This window comes from Hyperolius riggenbachi, chromosome 3, assembly GCF_040937935.1.
Source record: "Hyperolius riggenbachi isolate aHypRig1 chromosome 3, aHypRig1.pri, whole genome shotgun sequence".
NCBI classification, from domain to species: Eukaryota; Metazoa; Chordata; class Amphibia; order Anura; family Hyperoliidae; genus Hyperolius; species Hyperolius riggenbachi.
This window is the reverse complement of record NC_090648.1, coordinates 224,299,428-224,316,147: the sequence shown is the minus strand read 5'-3', so window position 1 is coordinate 224,316,147 and position 16,720 is coordinate 224,299,428. Positions and strand designations below refer to the sequence as shown.

At 41.1% G+C, this 16,720-nt stretch overlaps 1 protein-coding gene across 3 annotated transcripts in view; it reads right to left on the bottom strand.

Moving 5' to 3' along the window:
- Positions 1-16,720, bottom strand: part of SCAPER (S-phase cyclin A associated protein in the ER) — a 325,634-nt gene that overhangs the window by 44,795 nt on the left and 264,119 nt on the right. For all 3 annotated transcript variants that reach the window (XM_068275840.1, XM_068275842.1, XM_068275841.1), the window contains exons 25-27: positions 6,638-6,867; positions 6,386-6,541; positions 697-931 (exon numbers count right to left, since the gene is read on the bottom strand). In XM_068275840.1, coding sequence (XP_068131941.1) covers positions 697-931; positions 6,386-6,541; positions 6,638-6,867 — 621 coding nt within the window. The remainder of the gene's footprint in view (positions 1-696; positions 932-6,385; positions 6,542-6,637; positions 6,868-16,720) is intronic.

Below are 16,720 nucleotides of genomic sequence, written 5' to 3'. Positions count from 1 at the left end.
TTCATTGACTGGAAAAGGAAAAAACATTGATCTGAAAGTTTGATTTTATGATTGAATTGGAATGTAAAACCTTAAATTGTTCTGTTAATGGGAAAAATCGATAATTGCCTTCCGATGAGTTTTAATCATTCAAATTGCATCGAAAGATCGAATCTGAAGGAAAATTTGTACCATTAATGGGCACCTTTAGTGAAGGCACACCTCTTCCATATGTTGTGGGTGCAGCAGTAAGGGACGTTTGGCATCATCTATAGACAACCACAATCCAAACATTGGTCAGCGCACTGGATTGTGATTCAAGCTGTCTTTAATACATCCACTATGGATAATTGTTTTTTTGGGTAATGCAATATACCCCTATATCTAGGCATGTTACACAGCATGCTAACACCTTTTGTATTCCCCAAAACAACTGTTGGATTGTCTATAGTGGATGTATTAAAGACGGCTTGAATTGCAGTCCAGTGCGCTGGACAAGTCTTGGATTTTGATTGCCACAGTGGAAAGGGCACAGAGAAAGAGGGGGGCACTGGATACAGGTACAGCAGGTACATGAGCAAAAGGAAAACTGGATAAAGGAGTAAACTTAACATACTAAGTAAATCTATGATCTAGGACAACAAGACAAACATTTTAAAGGAGGTGAGTATTTTTTATAGGCACTGTAATTGTATAGCGTCTCATTTAAGTTCTTACCTGAAAGGACTGAAGGTGAAGTGTAGCAAAGCTGTTAAGAAATCGCAGGCTATGTATGGCTACTTGGATTGTGTTCTGTTCATAGGTTTCTGTACAGCTAAAAGCACTGGGGTCAGAGGAGGAATTGTGAAACAAAGCACAGTACAACATGTGTAGGACACCCACTAGATCTGAAGTCTGAAGGGCTGCAGACAATCCTGAGGGATCTTGAGAGGTTTCAAAAATTTCCCAAGAACTGAAATGAAGCATAAAGACAAATCACTACTAGAAAAACAAACATGTTTTCATATAGAGACAACCTGTCAGGGTTCTCAGCAGGGCTGTGGAGTCGGAGTCGGAGTCGTGGAGTCGGAGTCGTGGAGTCGGGCAATTTTGGGTGCCTGGAGTCGGAGTCGGGAAAAAATGCACCGACTCCTAATGAATTTGTAGCTGTAATTAAAATAGAAAATATGATAAAATGTTCTATTTCTCAGATAATAGTCACTAAAAATAATGTATATATACAGAATATATACAGTAATAGCTGTGCTTAGTCCACAAAAATGAAATAAACCAATCAAAATTAGTTACTTGTGCTGCTTCAATAAAGCAGTCCCCGTATTTTTAAGGTCAGATATACATATCTGATTGTGACTGTATATATGATGTGTACACAGGAATCTCTTATATATACTAAATAACATCTATGCTGTAAGAATAAAGCCTGATGTGTAGCTGTGTCACTAATAGAGATGGTCAACGAGATGGAAATAATTCTGCATTGATGCGGATTTATGCAAATGTATGCACTCCCTTTGCTGATGAAATCAAATAATTTGATATGTTGTTAAAATTTGGTTTGGTGACTACAAATTAAAGGGTAACTGAGACGGATGAAAAGTAAAGTTTTATACATACCTGGGGCTTCCTCCAGCCCCCTTCAGGCTAATCAATCCCTCGCTGTCCTCAACCACCCAGATCTTCTGCTATGAGTCCTGGTAATTCAGCCAGCCAGCGCTGTCCGGCCGCATGCCGCTCCCACAGCCAGGAACATTCTGCACCTGCGCAATAGTGCTGCACAGGTGTAGTATGCTCCTGGTGGCGGAGTGTTTGCATGCGCACTACGCCCGACTGGCTCAAGTACCTGGACTCATAGCAGAAGATCCAGGTGGTGGAGGAGGACTGATTATCCTGAAGGCGGCTGGAGGAAGCCCCAGGTATGTATAAAACTTTAATTTCATCTGTCTCAGGTTTACTTTGTTACACAGTAGTACTATACTCTACATATGCACTCCCCACAGAGCTGCAGGGAATCCACTGAGAATGCTGTGCACATTCAACACAGAGTTGTTGTCTGTTTACAATCTCCTCATTCCCCTGCAGAGTACCTGCACATCTTTCTTACATGTACCCACACTTACATAGCCTAGGGCCTGATAGATGTTCTTTGTTCCGGTTTGTACCTTTTACAAGTACTCTTACCAAGGACTAGTTTTAGTCTAAAGGGAATAAATATAGTAGTCTACATATCCTTCTCACTTCAGTTGTCTTGTAAAATTCCTAAGCGTTGGCAGTTAAGAGACGAATTTCATGTTACATACTTTTAATCAACAAAATTGTAATATGCAAATTAGAGGAGTCGGAGTCGAGGAGTCGGAGTCGGAGTCAGTGGAATCCTAAACTCAGGAGTCGGAGTCGATGGATTTTTGGACCGACTCCACAGCCCTGGTTCTCAGGGTTTAAAAACTGATACAACTGAAGCGCGAGCATAGGTACCTCAAGGTGCCAGATAGAAATTTCCAGAAAAAGAAAATAATCCCTGTATTATTATTTAGTATTTTTATAACGCCAAAATCTTCTGCATTGTATGTCGTCTTGTCACTTACTGTCCCTCAGAGGTACTTGCAATCTAATCCGTACCATAGTCATATATCTATGTACGTATCATGTAGTGTATGTATCGTATTCTAGAGCCAATTTAAAGGGGAAAACAATTAACTTATCAGTATGTTTTTGGGATGTGGGAGGAAACCAGCGCTGCAAGGCGAGAGTGCTGTCCACTAGGGCACCATGCTTGCATGCAACCAAACAGAACTGGATGGAATTAATTCACTGCATACCTCCTCTGTGATGCCACTGAGGCAGGAAAGATTTTGGAGGCAATGGACATACTTGACGTAAATTAAAGATTGGAATGAAATCCCAGTGGAAGGTGAACTGGAGGTCTGAGTGCCACTGCAGTAGGGGAATAGATAAATGAATACAGTGATGGATGTGAATTTGATTAATATATATAAATAACTGGACAGATACTTAGGTGGGAAAAGGAGGACTCAAAAAAGCCAAAAGGCTAGAACTGCAACTGAACCAGGAAAAAATGTACATTCCCTTGTGACATAAAATGTCTATAGATGCCTTTAAGGTTTGTAAGATGCTGGACTTGTTACACGTGTCTTTTTTTCAATGTGATTAACTAGCATGACTGTCAAAACATTCCTTCACACCCTAAAAGGAACAAATAACAGTTATTGATGTATATTACAGAACAGTTACAAGCTTTGCAACTCTATGATTAACAAGGTAGAAAAGGGTATTATATAAAAATACCACTAAGAGAAACAAAAATATAGGCATCTTGAGGTGATCTGTAACAATCAACCATAAAAAGACTAGCCTGCTTTCAGAGACTGGGCATGAACATGCTTCCAGGTAATTTTACTATGGTCTCAGAGACACAGGAGTTAAATCAACATGCAGAGCAGGAGGGGCACTCATGCACTTACACAGCTCAGCTCTCGGTATTGGCAGGATTATTGGTGAAATAGGGTCAAGCGTAGGTGAGCAGCACACTCTCCTAGGGCTGCTGTTACAGGTAGTGACATGGTTGGTTTATCACTAAACAACTAGGAAACTCAAGAATATGGAACAGACATAATGCATAACATGAAACTGGATTGAATGATTAACATTATGGGTATGAGTTTATAATGCATGAGCTATGAAAGGTAAAAACCCAGACAAGCTATGACATGTTTTTCCATTAAAATATATGCTTAATATTGTATAATAACTTCAGTAAAGTACTACGGTTTCCAATATGCAGCTTTTTGGACTTGAAGCACTGCCTCTGCCCTCTGCACAAAATCTGATACTCATCTAGGCAAGCTACCATGCAAGTTAATGAGCGAGGAGAGCTGAAACCACACTTCCACACAATCTCTATGTTTAGTTAGGGTAGCGAGACCATGTTTACATTTAGGGCTTGATAGTAAATTTGGGAGGTTCCTGATGTCTCCCTTTGGTTTGGGATGTCACTTCTAATCGCAAGAAAGACTTGATATGTAGAATGGGAAAATGAAAGGGTCTATTCAGTAATGCTGAACATTACAGAAAGGCGATCTGATCTAATGATGTAATGGTGGTAATGGGCATGTTTTACTTCCTAAGCTTCTAGAGAACCCTTTGTATGCGTTTACTAAAGGGACTGTAATCATTGTCAGTTTGTGGATATGTTGTGTAATCAATACTGGCCAAAATAAGTTTTGTTTTTTTCAGCATTAAGGCTATGTTACACACACACACACACACACACACACACACACACACACACACACACACACACACACACACACACACACACACACACACACACACACACACACACACACACACACACACACACACACACACACACACACACACACACACACACACACACACAATAAAGGGAACCATTGCTGCAAAAAAGGAATAGGTCAGGATAGATCATTAGGTACATATCATATATCAGGTATAACTGTCAAACAATGTGGCTATATTCTAAGAAAAGATATGTAAAATGCTGCTAAAAGTCATGCTCAAAAAGCTGATGGATTGCGCCTATAAGATCAACCATCTTCTTATGTCTATGGACTATTTTGTCACTTGTATGCATTGCAGTGTGTTGGTCATCACTACGGATGGTTATTGAGATGCAATAAACTTCAAGAGATGCAGCATTATACAAATTTTGTATGCAAATGTATGCAGCTTGAACATGAACCAATCAAATCCTGCTGAGGTAAAATTCGATTGGTCCATTTTCAAGTTGCATAAATTTACATACAAAATGTGCATAATCCTGCATCAACTCAAAATTATTTGCATGTCACTGACCATCCCTTATCATCACTAGGGATGGTTATCGAGAAGATGGAAATAATTCCGAGTTGAGGCAGGATTATTCAAATTGCATATGCAAATGTATCCATCTTGAAAATGGACCAGTCAAATTCCACCTTGGTAAAATCTGATCGGTCCATTTCCAAGCTGCATAAATGTGCATAATCTTGCATCAGGTCAGAGTTATTTGCATCTCATTGACCATCCCTAGTCATCACACAACAGTACCGTGTCCAAGCTATTATTTTTAATTAACTTTTATTTAAAAAGCATGAAATATTACACAGTGCAGTTAGATAAATGGGGTGCAGATGACAGATCTGCATACATAACAAGGAGAAGCTATGACAAAAAGGGATGAAAGGATCCTGCCCAATTAAGCTTACACACATAAGCTGAGTAATATTTAAGGGTTATTACAGTAGACTTCTTTCACATTTGGTAGTCAGTTAAAAGTGCGCAACCTCCAAATATTAGTCAAATTGCCTAGAATTTGTCATACATCATTTTAAAACAACAAAAAAAAAACAACATAAATGTTATATTTTATTTAAGAGGCGTAAGAGTGCCACCAATCTTCACCTCTCCCAATTAGGATACAGGGTGAAGTTTGGAAGAGCGGTCACTCATTCCCTCTTCCTCTGTAGTTAATGGAGAATGTTGGTGTAACTAGCAAGGATGGGGAACGTGTTTTTGGATGGCAGGCTGTTCAGAATATACAAAGAGAAGTTTAACTGTCTACTCACCCAAGAAGCAGTGGCAGTTACTTGACTTTCATAGGAAAAAAGGGATTTACAGTTTTCTTTAGACTTTCCAATCCTACTTTGAGACATGTATGGAAAGGGGGGGGGGGGGGGGGGTAGAGCTGCATAAACAGAGGGGCTGCAAAATTTGGCTTCGGGAATGTGGTAGCTCCAGGACCACCTAACACCGAAAGGCATCAAGAACGGTGGGCGGGGATTGCAGATGATCGCACGCGCTGATGGGTCGTCAGTCTACCAGTGGCGAATGCCGCTGGGAGACTGTTAAGGCGGTGAAACCACCATCTATTAACAGTGTACAGTGCTGCCATCTATGGCAGAGCTGTACTGGGGACAGCCGTGTCACTTGGCTGTCCCCTGGAGTGGCCCACAGAGCGATCGCTCTCATAGGCTGATGCCTATGAGAGACGATCGCAGGGATTGTTTGACGGAGATAGGGAGAGAGTGGAGTGTGTAAAAAAATATGAATAAATAAAAAGCAATTTTAATACAAACATTTTTTAATTAAAAAAAAAGCCTGCAGCAGCGATCACAGCCCACCAACAGAAAACTCTGTTGGTGGGCAGCAAAGGGGGGATTCATTTGTGTGCTCAATTGTATGGCTCTGCAGCGAGCTATTAAAGCTGCAGAGCACTTATTTGTAAAAAATAGCCTGGTCACCTTAGGGGGGGGGGGGGGGTCGGCTGGGGTAACCCTGTGGTTCATAAGTGGTTAAATAAGGCTAGCGTATACATGCATCCAGAGGGCACAGATCAAGTAATGAGGACTGTTTGGAAGGAGCTGCTTACCTGGCAGACACAGAGATATACAGCCTGCACAGTTCATGTAACAGAGCAGTGGCTGCTTGCAGGAACGCTGATATTTTGGGACTTTCATCAAGAGGGCCTTGTACAGAAAGAAAGCAGCTGCAAAGTTTGTCAATCAGACTAATATTAACTGTGTAACTGCAAAGATAAAAAGAAAGAAACATGAATGCTACATTTTCTTTGACATTCATTGACAACGTGAATGATAACAAAAAAAGTAATCAATACACATACCTGATAATGTCCTGTACACGACCACTGAATGCAACAGTAGAGGACACCTTAGCTTTGGAATCTGGCTTTGTCTTGATAACTTCAATGTCTACATCTCCATCCCGGGAGCTGGCAGTCAGACATGAGAATATCTTACAACACAGCTGTAGGAGACCAGTGGTCAGACTGTCAAATGTCTGCCTGTTTACACTTCTTCCTGGGTTGATCTTGTCATCATCTGGGACAAATAACTAGATCAAAAAAAGAAATATTCTATGAAATGTGATCTTTTGAAGAAGGTTTACTTGCCCAGTTCTGTGCAACCAATGTTCATTTATTGACGAGAAAGCAGTTATGTGGCACAAAAAGATGCAAATTCACATAATAAATTAAGGAAGTCAGAACCTAGGCTGGACTTTCTGGTTTGCAACTTAGTTCCTAAGTTATAGTGTTACCCAAACTGGAGTGGGAGGGGCCACAGCAGTGGATGAGGTTGGAGAGGGAAAGGAAAATATCAGCCACCCCTGCAATCACCAAGAAGTATGAACATTTGGAGGGCCTCCATCAAAGATCTGCTAGGAGGCCCCATGGTTTGCAGTTATGCCTCTGGCTGCAGTACTGAAGAGGTGCAGCACCACAGCAGAATATGCAATTCGTAATGCAAATGTATCATTACAATGAATAACATTTGCACAATGCCTACATTTGACTAAATTTCTCTGATCCACGGGCTGACCTGGAGCTGTCCATTCAGCACGCATCTATGGAATTCCCAGTGACGTGAGCTTGGCAGGTACCTGTTCAACCATGGAACGGCATGGTACACACAAGGCTACAACTTCCGGGTGAGATGTAAAAGAGTTGCTGAATCTCAGCAGTGGCGAATCTCAAAATGGTCTGGACTGGAGAGGTGGACCTGAAGTGGCATGTTTGATGGCAATCCATACAACTAAGCAGCAGGCATATTTGAAATGCTGAGATCTGGTTGATGGTTACAGACCGGGTACAGTCATTTGTGTCTGTACCAGATGGTGGCTGCTCAAAGGTCTGAGACACTCATACTGTTGGTAGCTTAGTACGGACTGTAGCACCAATGATATAAGCCTATTGGCTACTTTTGCAGAGTAGTGGACAACTGAAGTGAGAAGACTATGGAGGCTGCCATATTTATTTCCTTTTAAACAATACCAGTTGCCTGGCAGTCCTGCTGATCTATTTGGCTGAAGTAGTGGCTCAATAACACCAGAAACAAGTACATGGCTAATCTTGTCAGATAGTACAATATTGTCAGAAACACCTGACCTGCTGCATGCTTGTTCAGGGTCTATGGCTAAAAGTATTAAAGGCAGAGGATCAGCAGCATAGCCAGACTTAAAAGGAAATAATGATGGCAGCCTCCACATACCTCTCACTACAGTTGTATTTTAAAGTCAAATTCAAGCGACTGTGAAGTCAGCTGTAATCACGCACATGCTTTCAAAGTACAAAAGGATTGGCCAATCTATGTATGTGTGGGCAAGCGTGGTCTGAGTGCAGGGGTGTCTAAGGTGAGCCTGCCGCTCAGGCCCTGCTGGGCCGATTTGGCTCAAATAAAAAGCAGCACAAGCAGCCGGCACTTTGCCAGCCGCGTGTGCTACCGATCCGCCGCATGCAGCGGCGAAAGAGGGTCCCCCCCAGCCGCCTGAGCCCAGCGTAGCCGGAACAAAAAGTTCCGGCCAGCGCTAAGGGCTGGATCGGAGGCGGCTGACGTCAGGACGTCGGCTGACGTCCATGACGTCACTCCGCTCGTCGCCATGGCGACGAGGTAAGCGAAACACGGAAGGCCGCTCATTGCATCCGGAGCGCCCTCTAGTGGGCTTTCATGCAGCCAACTTTCAGTTGGCTGCATGAAATAGTTTTTTTATTTATTTAAAAAAAAAACTCCCGCAGCCTCCCTGGCGATCTTAATAGAACGCCAGGGAGGTTAAACAATTGGGTACTGGCAAGAGTGTTATAAGAATGGTTGATCAATACACATGTATACTTTTATAGACCATGGAGTGGTGGTCTCTTTTCCTTTGTTCTGTAAAAAAAATAAAAAAAAAAATCCTTTCCTCCCACTTCTTCAGAAGAGATGTTATTTTCAAAAATTAAATACTCTTTTGTGGTGAATGGTAGGAGGGTACCAATGATATACAAGAGCCTGCCTAGACATCTACTTAGATTATAGCCACTATATTGACTATACATAGTTGTTGGGAGGATTATTTAAATACTGTTTAAATCAGATTGTAATGTGTGCGCCAAGCTTTAGTCCTCAGTGGTAAAATTATTTGCTAATTGAGGGTGTCTGTCTTTACTGGTCAAAGTATCACATAGTTGTGTTATTTATTTATTTTTAAGGTTTGAGGTTAGGCTCAGGGATGCTCATCCGGATTCCGGATATCCGGGTAACCCAGATATCCGAACTTTTTCCACTATCCGATTCGGATTCCGGATTTTTTTTTTTTTAAATTCGGATAGCTATCTGCGGATATTTGGCCGCATAACGTGGATATCAGCGGATATTGCAGATATCCGGATCCGAAATACTGTAACTAAGGAGATGATGTCCTGGAGCCAATCAGAGGGCTCCCAGCAAAAGCCCTAGCAACCAATCAGAGGGGAACCCTGGCCAGCCCCACCTGACCTCATTGAGCCAATCAGAGGGCTCCCAGCCTAACCCTGGCACCCAATCACAGAAAGGAACACTGGCCAGCCCCCCTGTATAATAAAGAGGGCTGCCATGATGAGACATATCGCCTTAGCTTGCTGAATGCTCACTGAGAGACATACTCCAGTGTTGGTGGCCTAGCAAGGGCTGTACACAGTTATAAACCTAAAGCTGTTCAGTGATTAACCCCTTCACTACTATCACTACACTATTGTTAAATTGTTAATTAGCTTGATTGATGTCATAGTGTGACAGTCAGAGTGTGTGCTCCAGTGCTGCTGGGCCTAACAAGGGCTGTACACAGTGATACGCTGTTCAGTGATTAACCCCTTAACTACTATCACTACACTATTGTTAAATCGTTAATTAGCTTGATGTCATTTGTGTGACAATCAGAGTGTGTGCTGCAGGCAGCTGCTATGTGTCTCTGTGTGTGCTGTGCACAGACCTGGCCAGCTATTAGCCTTAGGTATGGGTTAGGTTAGGGATTAGGGGATAGGATTACTGTGTTATTGTGTAGTTAGTACTGCAGTCAATGTGCTAGTAGTTGTTAGAGTAGTAGTACTACTGTGTTAGCTTTCTACAGAACTGCTGTGCTGTGAGCAGTGCCAGTGTGACTGTTAGTGTGCACCAGTGTCTTCTCCTCTGCTGTCTGACTGTCACTCGGCACATTACACCTGCTGCATTGCCCTGCTGCTGCTGCCTGTGCAGCTCCCACCACCAGGCCAGGGTGCCACAGGCCACTGATACCACCTATATTTAACCCAAAACACAATTGCTACATAATTTTTTGGAGGTGTCTTGGCTGAAAACTGTCATGTCCCAGTTGTGCGGTTGGACTTTGGACACAATGTGGGCTGCACAACCGCTGTCCGGAACCTAGGCCTAATGTTAATTGACAGCCATTTTTTGTTTGGGGGGGGGGGGGGGAGTCCCCACATCATCAATTAGTGTTCTCTTTTAAAAAATAATGATGCTACATGCCTCATTTACCCTAAAAAACGGTTTAAAGCAATTTAAAGGGCACTTCCGTTTTTTTCTATCCGGATATCCGAATCCACCAGGATAGCCCGGATAATGCGTTCGGATATCCGGATGAACGCGGATATCTGAAAGTTCATGTTCGGATATCCGCTCCGGATAAGGAGATTCTTCCTCTATTACACATTCTTCATGCACAATCTGAACCAGGTTTATGGGTGATAGACAACACCTCTGTGTTCAATGTGCACAACATTCTCAGTGGATTCCCTGCAGCTCTGTGGAGAGTGCAAATGTAGAGTATAGTACTACTGTGTAACAAAGTAAACCTGAGACAGATGGAATTAAAGTTTTATACATACCTGGGGCTTCCTCCAGCCCCCTTCAGGCTAATCAGCTCCTCGCTGTCCTCCTCCGCCACCTGGATCTTCTGCTATGAGTCCAGGTACTTGAGCCAGTCCGGTGTAGATCGCATGCATACACTCCGCCACCGGGAGCGTACTACACCTGCGCAGCACTATTGCGCAGGTGCAGAACCCTCCTGGCTGTGGAAGCGGCATGCGGCCGGACTGCGCTGACTGGCTGAATTACCAGGACTCATAGCAGAAGATCCAGGTGGTGGAGGTGGACAGCGAGAGACTGATTAGCCTGAAGGGGGCTGAAAGAAGCCCCAGGTATGTATAAAACTTTTCTTTTCATCCTTCTCAGGTACCATTTAATTCGTAGTCACCAAACCAAATTTTAACAACATATCAAATTATTTGATTTCGTAAGCAAAGAGAGTGCGTACATTTGCATAAATCAGAATCAACGCAGAATTATTTCCATCTCATTGACCATCTCTATTAGTGACACGGCTACACATCAGGCTTTATACTTACAGCATAGATGTTATTTAGTATATATAAGAGATTCCTGTGTACACATCATATATACAGTCACAATCAGATGTGACTGTATATATGACTTTAAAAATACGGGGACTGCTTTATTGAAGCAGCACAAGTAACTAATTTTGATTGGTTTATTTCATTTTGTGGACTAAGCACAGCTATTACTGTATGTATCCATTATTTATGATAACTATTATCTGAGAAATAGAACATTTTATCATATTTTCTATTTTAATTACAGTTTAAATTCATTAGGCGTCGGAGCATTTTTTCCCGACTCTGACTCCAGGCAACCAAAATTGCTCCGACTCCGACTCCACAGCCCTGCCAGAAATATTAAATGCACTTTTGAAACCTAAGAATGCCAAGTCCCCCTTTTTTCTGTTTACATTAAAAATGTCCTTGGCGATCAAAATCTTGCCTACATGGTGGATAAACATATCTGCACCACTTTTAAATGCTTGGTTTATTCCTTAATAGTGTCCAATCCCAGATACAGGGCACAGTATACAGTATCTCACATGTTTGTAAATATATATTTTTCATGGGACAACACTGAAGACCTGATACTTTGATACAATGTAAAGTAGTCAGTGTACAGCTTGTATAACAGTGTACATTAGCTGTCCCAACAAAATACCTCAACACACAGCCATTAATGTGTAAACTGCTGGCAACAAAGTACACCCCTAAGTACACCCCAAGTGAAGAACGTCAAATCTGTGACCAAAATGCCAATATTTTGTGTGACCACCATTATCTTCCAGCACTGCCTTAAGGTGGACCTGAACTCAGAACTTCCTCTCTGCTCTAAAAGATAAACAACAGCGTAATAACATTTAAATAAAACATTTCTTTGTTACAGCTGATACAAACTCTGCAGTACATCTTTAGTTTGTATACTTCCTGCTTTCATGGAAGCTGACATACTGTTCCCATCCTGTGTTTACAAATGAGATCTCTGCCGTGGTCAGGTGACACAGCTAAGAGATCAAATTACAACTTGTAAATTACAAGTTAAAGGTCCACAGCGCTAAGTGTAAAATTAAACACCTTTATTGACACAAATTGACACAATTATTGACACAATTATCAACACAAATTGATAATTGCATTGATCTTAGGCTAACTTGAAGCACCTTCCCCTTTAAACATCCCTGTCACGCTCTTTTGTAGGCTTGTGAATGATGACGAGAACTCCGTAATTTTCTCTAATGAATCAAACCGAGCTACCATAACCCTAATTCCAAAAGGGGATAAACCGAACCCAAGTTGTGCCCAATTTCGACCTATATCCCTCATAAATTGTGACGTAAAAATTTACGCCAAAATATTAGCAAATAGATTAAATAAAATAATTAGTCATCTTTTGGGGAATCAACAATCAGGTTTTATTAAAAATAAACAAACTAAAGATAACATATACACTGCAATTGATCTGATTCACAGGTGTAGAAATAGAGGGGAGGCTGCAGTGATGATTGCAGTGGACGCTGAAAAAGCATTTGACCGTATATCGAGAAGCTTTATCTTTGCAGTGCTGGTGGAATTTGGACTAGGCCCAATATTTATTGGGAACTTGAAGAAACTTTATAAAAACCAAAGTTCAAGTGTCAAGGTAAATAATCAGCTTGATCACACTTTTCCTATCTCAAATGGGGTTAGGCAAGGATGTCCCTTGTCCCCCATTCTATTTAATCTTGGCATTGAAACAATTATTCAAGCTATTCAACAGGATGATGAAATTAGAGGTATAAAAACTAGGCAAGGTGAGATGAAGATCCTGGCCTATGCCGACGATTTACTTCTAACTCTGACGGACCCACTTAATTCAACAATAAAATGTCGAGATAAACTTAATTTTTTTGCAAAATATTCAAATTTTAAACTGAATAAAGAAAAAACAGAGATTCTAAACATAGGCTGTTCGGTAGAACTCATGGAGGAGATAAAACAGAGTAGTGAGTTTAAGGGTAATAATCATGCAATTAAATACTTAGGTATTAACCTTACCAGCAATCTTGATTCGCTTTTTAAAAATAATTTTTTGAAAATAGTAGGTGAATGTAAAAAAAAGCTGAGATCTTGGGACCGTCCGTGTTTCAACCTAATTGGTAGGATTAACATTATTAAAATGTTGATCCTCCCTAAACTTATCTTTTTGTTGCAGAGCCTACCAATAGCCATCCCTAATATATGGTTCCAGAACTGGCACAAGATATTCCAGAATTTTATCTGGAACAATGCTAAGCACAGAATAAATTATAAACTAGTCATGAAAAGAAAAGACCAGGGCGGACTTGCCGCTCCAAATTTATATAACTATTACAAAAGTGTACATCTGACAAGAATTCTAGAATGGAAAATGGAGACCACCACTGGTGTAGAGAACAAGATATGGCCGCGGCTAGAGGAGGAAGAATCAGATTTTGATCTTGTCTTTACTTGGATCATTAAAAATATCAATAAAGTATATAATATATCGTCCCATCCGTTGATTAAACCAACCCTGAAATCATTACTCTGGATAATTGAGAAATGGCAAAAAAAAACAGGGTTTTCCCCCTTGATAACCCTACGAGATAATCCAGACTTTCCCCCAGGTCTTGACCCAGCTTGGTTTGGTAAACATAATATAAGTCGTGAAACACGTGTTGTAAATATTGGGGGAAACCCCACGCTGGGAATTAGATCGATTCTTGAGTGTAATGACCAGATTGGTTTTTGGGGTTTCTCCCAGATACATAGTTTCTTCTATAAGTTTGCCTCGAGGGTGGTTCAGAGGAGGGAGCTGAATAATTTTGAGAGACACTTTTATCTGGGAAAAAAAATGAATAAATCCATTTCCAGCTTATACGCAGATATCTGCGCAGCAGAATATGACCAGGACTTCCCTGCATATTGCAGAAAATGGGAAATTGACCTGGGGTCCAGTCTGGAAGGGTTATGGCCACAAATATGGGTAAATACTTTTAAAATCCAAGATCCAAGATTACAATTGATTCAATTTAAAACAATTGGTAGATGGTACATGACACCATCCCGTGTTGGTAAGTTTGCAAATCGCAAGGTGATGTGCTGGAGGTGTGGACAGGGGGACGGAGGTACCTTACATATGTGGTGGCAGTGCCCGATAGTTAGAAAATTTTGGGATGATATCATCCTCTTGGCTGAGAGATTGCTAAAAGAAAAATTTGAACTTACTCCGAAGGAAGCAATTCTTAGTTATACAGCTAAAAAAGAAAGCCTTGGATGCTCTCTGATTAAAGAATATGGCACGATTGTTGCCAAAAGTATTATCGCTAACAACTGGAAAAATCCGTCTAGGCTAGATATAGGAGAATGGTTTGCTAGGATGGATGATCTGTGTAAGAACATGGAGCTGGGAACTACGAATAAGGTAGAAGAAATATGGAGAAGTCTTACAGCTAATCTCGGTTAGGTTTACCCTGGGGAGTGAATGAGCTGAGAATTGGGAGTCGCTGGGGAATGTTGTTGGGGCCGGAGGGGGGCGGTACTGGATGGTATTGGGGTGGGACGGGGGGCCCCGGGGAGGGAATGGATGACGGGGTGACTGTGAGTGGTACGTTTGGGACGCGTATGTCTTGCAAGGTACAGATACCCTTCAAAAGAGAGGTTGGAGAGATGAGAGGAGTATATACAGGATGTTGACGGGGCTCATGTATATGTTTGTGGTATGAGAAGGATAAATAGATAATTGTCCCGACAACAGTCATGTAAGTCTGAGAAATAAGAGCTTAATGATGAAGAAAATTACAGAGATGCCTATTTAGCTCTTACCAATCTACGATGTATAAACTATGATGATTACACATTTCAGTTTAGGGGTATGGCAAGAATAGAAATTGCTAATGCCCCATGTAACTGATTACTCATGAATCTGGGTGTGTGTACTGAGTTTGATAAAAAAAAAAAAAAAAAAAAAAAAAAAACATCCCTGTCACGCAGTTACTAGAGGCGATAGAGAGATGCAAGAGGTAGTTTCCTCCTGTAATAGTGAAACGTTCCCCATAAGAGGTAATTTTACCTGTTCCACCAAGGGGATAGTATATGTGATATGTTGCCCATGTCAGAAGCAATACGTGGGGAGGACAAAAAGATCTTTGAAAAAAAGACTAGGGGAACATCTATATAATATAGAAAAAGGAAATGAAAAACATCCTTTATCTGCACATTACAAGAAATTTCATAAATGCTCGGTACGGGGTTCCACATTTTGTGGACTACAGAAAGTAGAGAGAGACTGGAGGGGAGGAGACTATATAAGTAAATTATCACGTACGGAATCCTTTTGGATATATGCTTTGGACACTATGACCCCTAAGGGGTTAAATTGTGATTTAGAATTCTATGCTTTCTTAAAATAAAATAAAACACAATAGAGCATAACTGATAACTGAGAAAAAAATATTTTTTTTCACTTTTTATATATTTATATATTTTTATATATTTTTTATTCTTATTTTTATGTTTGCACAAAAAAGATCTGGAGATAATTACTTTTTTCTATTATTATGAGAATTGGAGAAATTATAACGGCCATTGTGGAGGAGCCTGGATATGTATTCTTGTTGCTATGAGAATCAAAGAAGAGATATGGTAGCGTTGGTTTCCAAGGAGAAGTGGGTGGATCCTAAGAACGAGAGGAATGTTCATAAGCTGGGGGAAGCGATTGATGGGCAGCTCTGAAGAAGGGAGGCGTTACCTCCCGAAACGTCAGCGTCCTACGCACTTACGCTATCAGTGACGTCACTGTGGGATTGCCCAAGCCAGCAAGTAACTATCAAGCCGCTTACGGAACCGTCCAGCTGCAGAGGACGGAAGCGGCGTCCACACGGGAGTGCTTTCTATCTGGTGGCACCGGCTGACTCCGCGCCCATATACACAAGGCCAGTGTCAGATGTGGTGAGGGAAGACAGCGATACAAGGATTCACCCACTACGGAGGAAACTGGTGCAGTATAACATTATACAAGCAAAACGCTATCATTGTTTACACATGAACTTTACCTCAACGGAGATTATAATATATTGCGGACTTCATACAGTTGCAAACAAAAAACTTTTATTCAATATCAGCTTTATAAGCAAAGGCTTTTTTATTCAATATCAGCCTTGATCTTTAACTGGGATCCCCTTTTTTCACATTTTTGTACGGATGCTCACTGCAGTGAAAATTGTATGAGCGTTTGTGTGTGACAGGGATGTTTAAAGGGGAAGGTGCTTCAAGTTAGCCTAAAATCAATGCAATTATCAATTTGTGTCAATAAAGGTGTTTAATTTTACACTTAGCGCTGTGGACCTTTAACTTGTAATTTTAAAGATTAAGGTATTGGAGGATTTGCCTGGTCCATTTAGCTGCTGCAATTTCCTACAGGCGCAGGATATCCACATATATTTTTTACAAATTACAACTTGTGATTAGTCACAGATAAGGGGGAATTAGATAGGCTAAACTCTCTAAATACATACAGGGTGCAGGTCTATAGGTTTTCCTTCTGTCCTTTGCAAGAGTTCA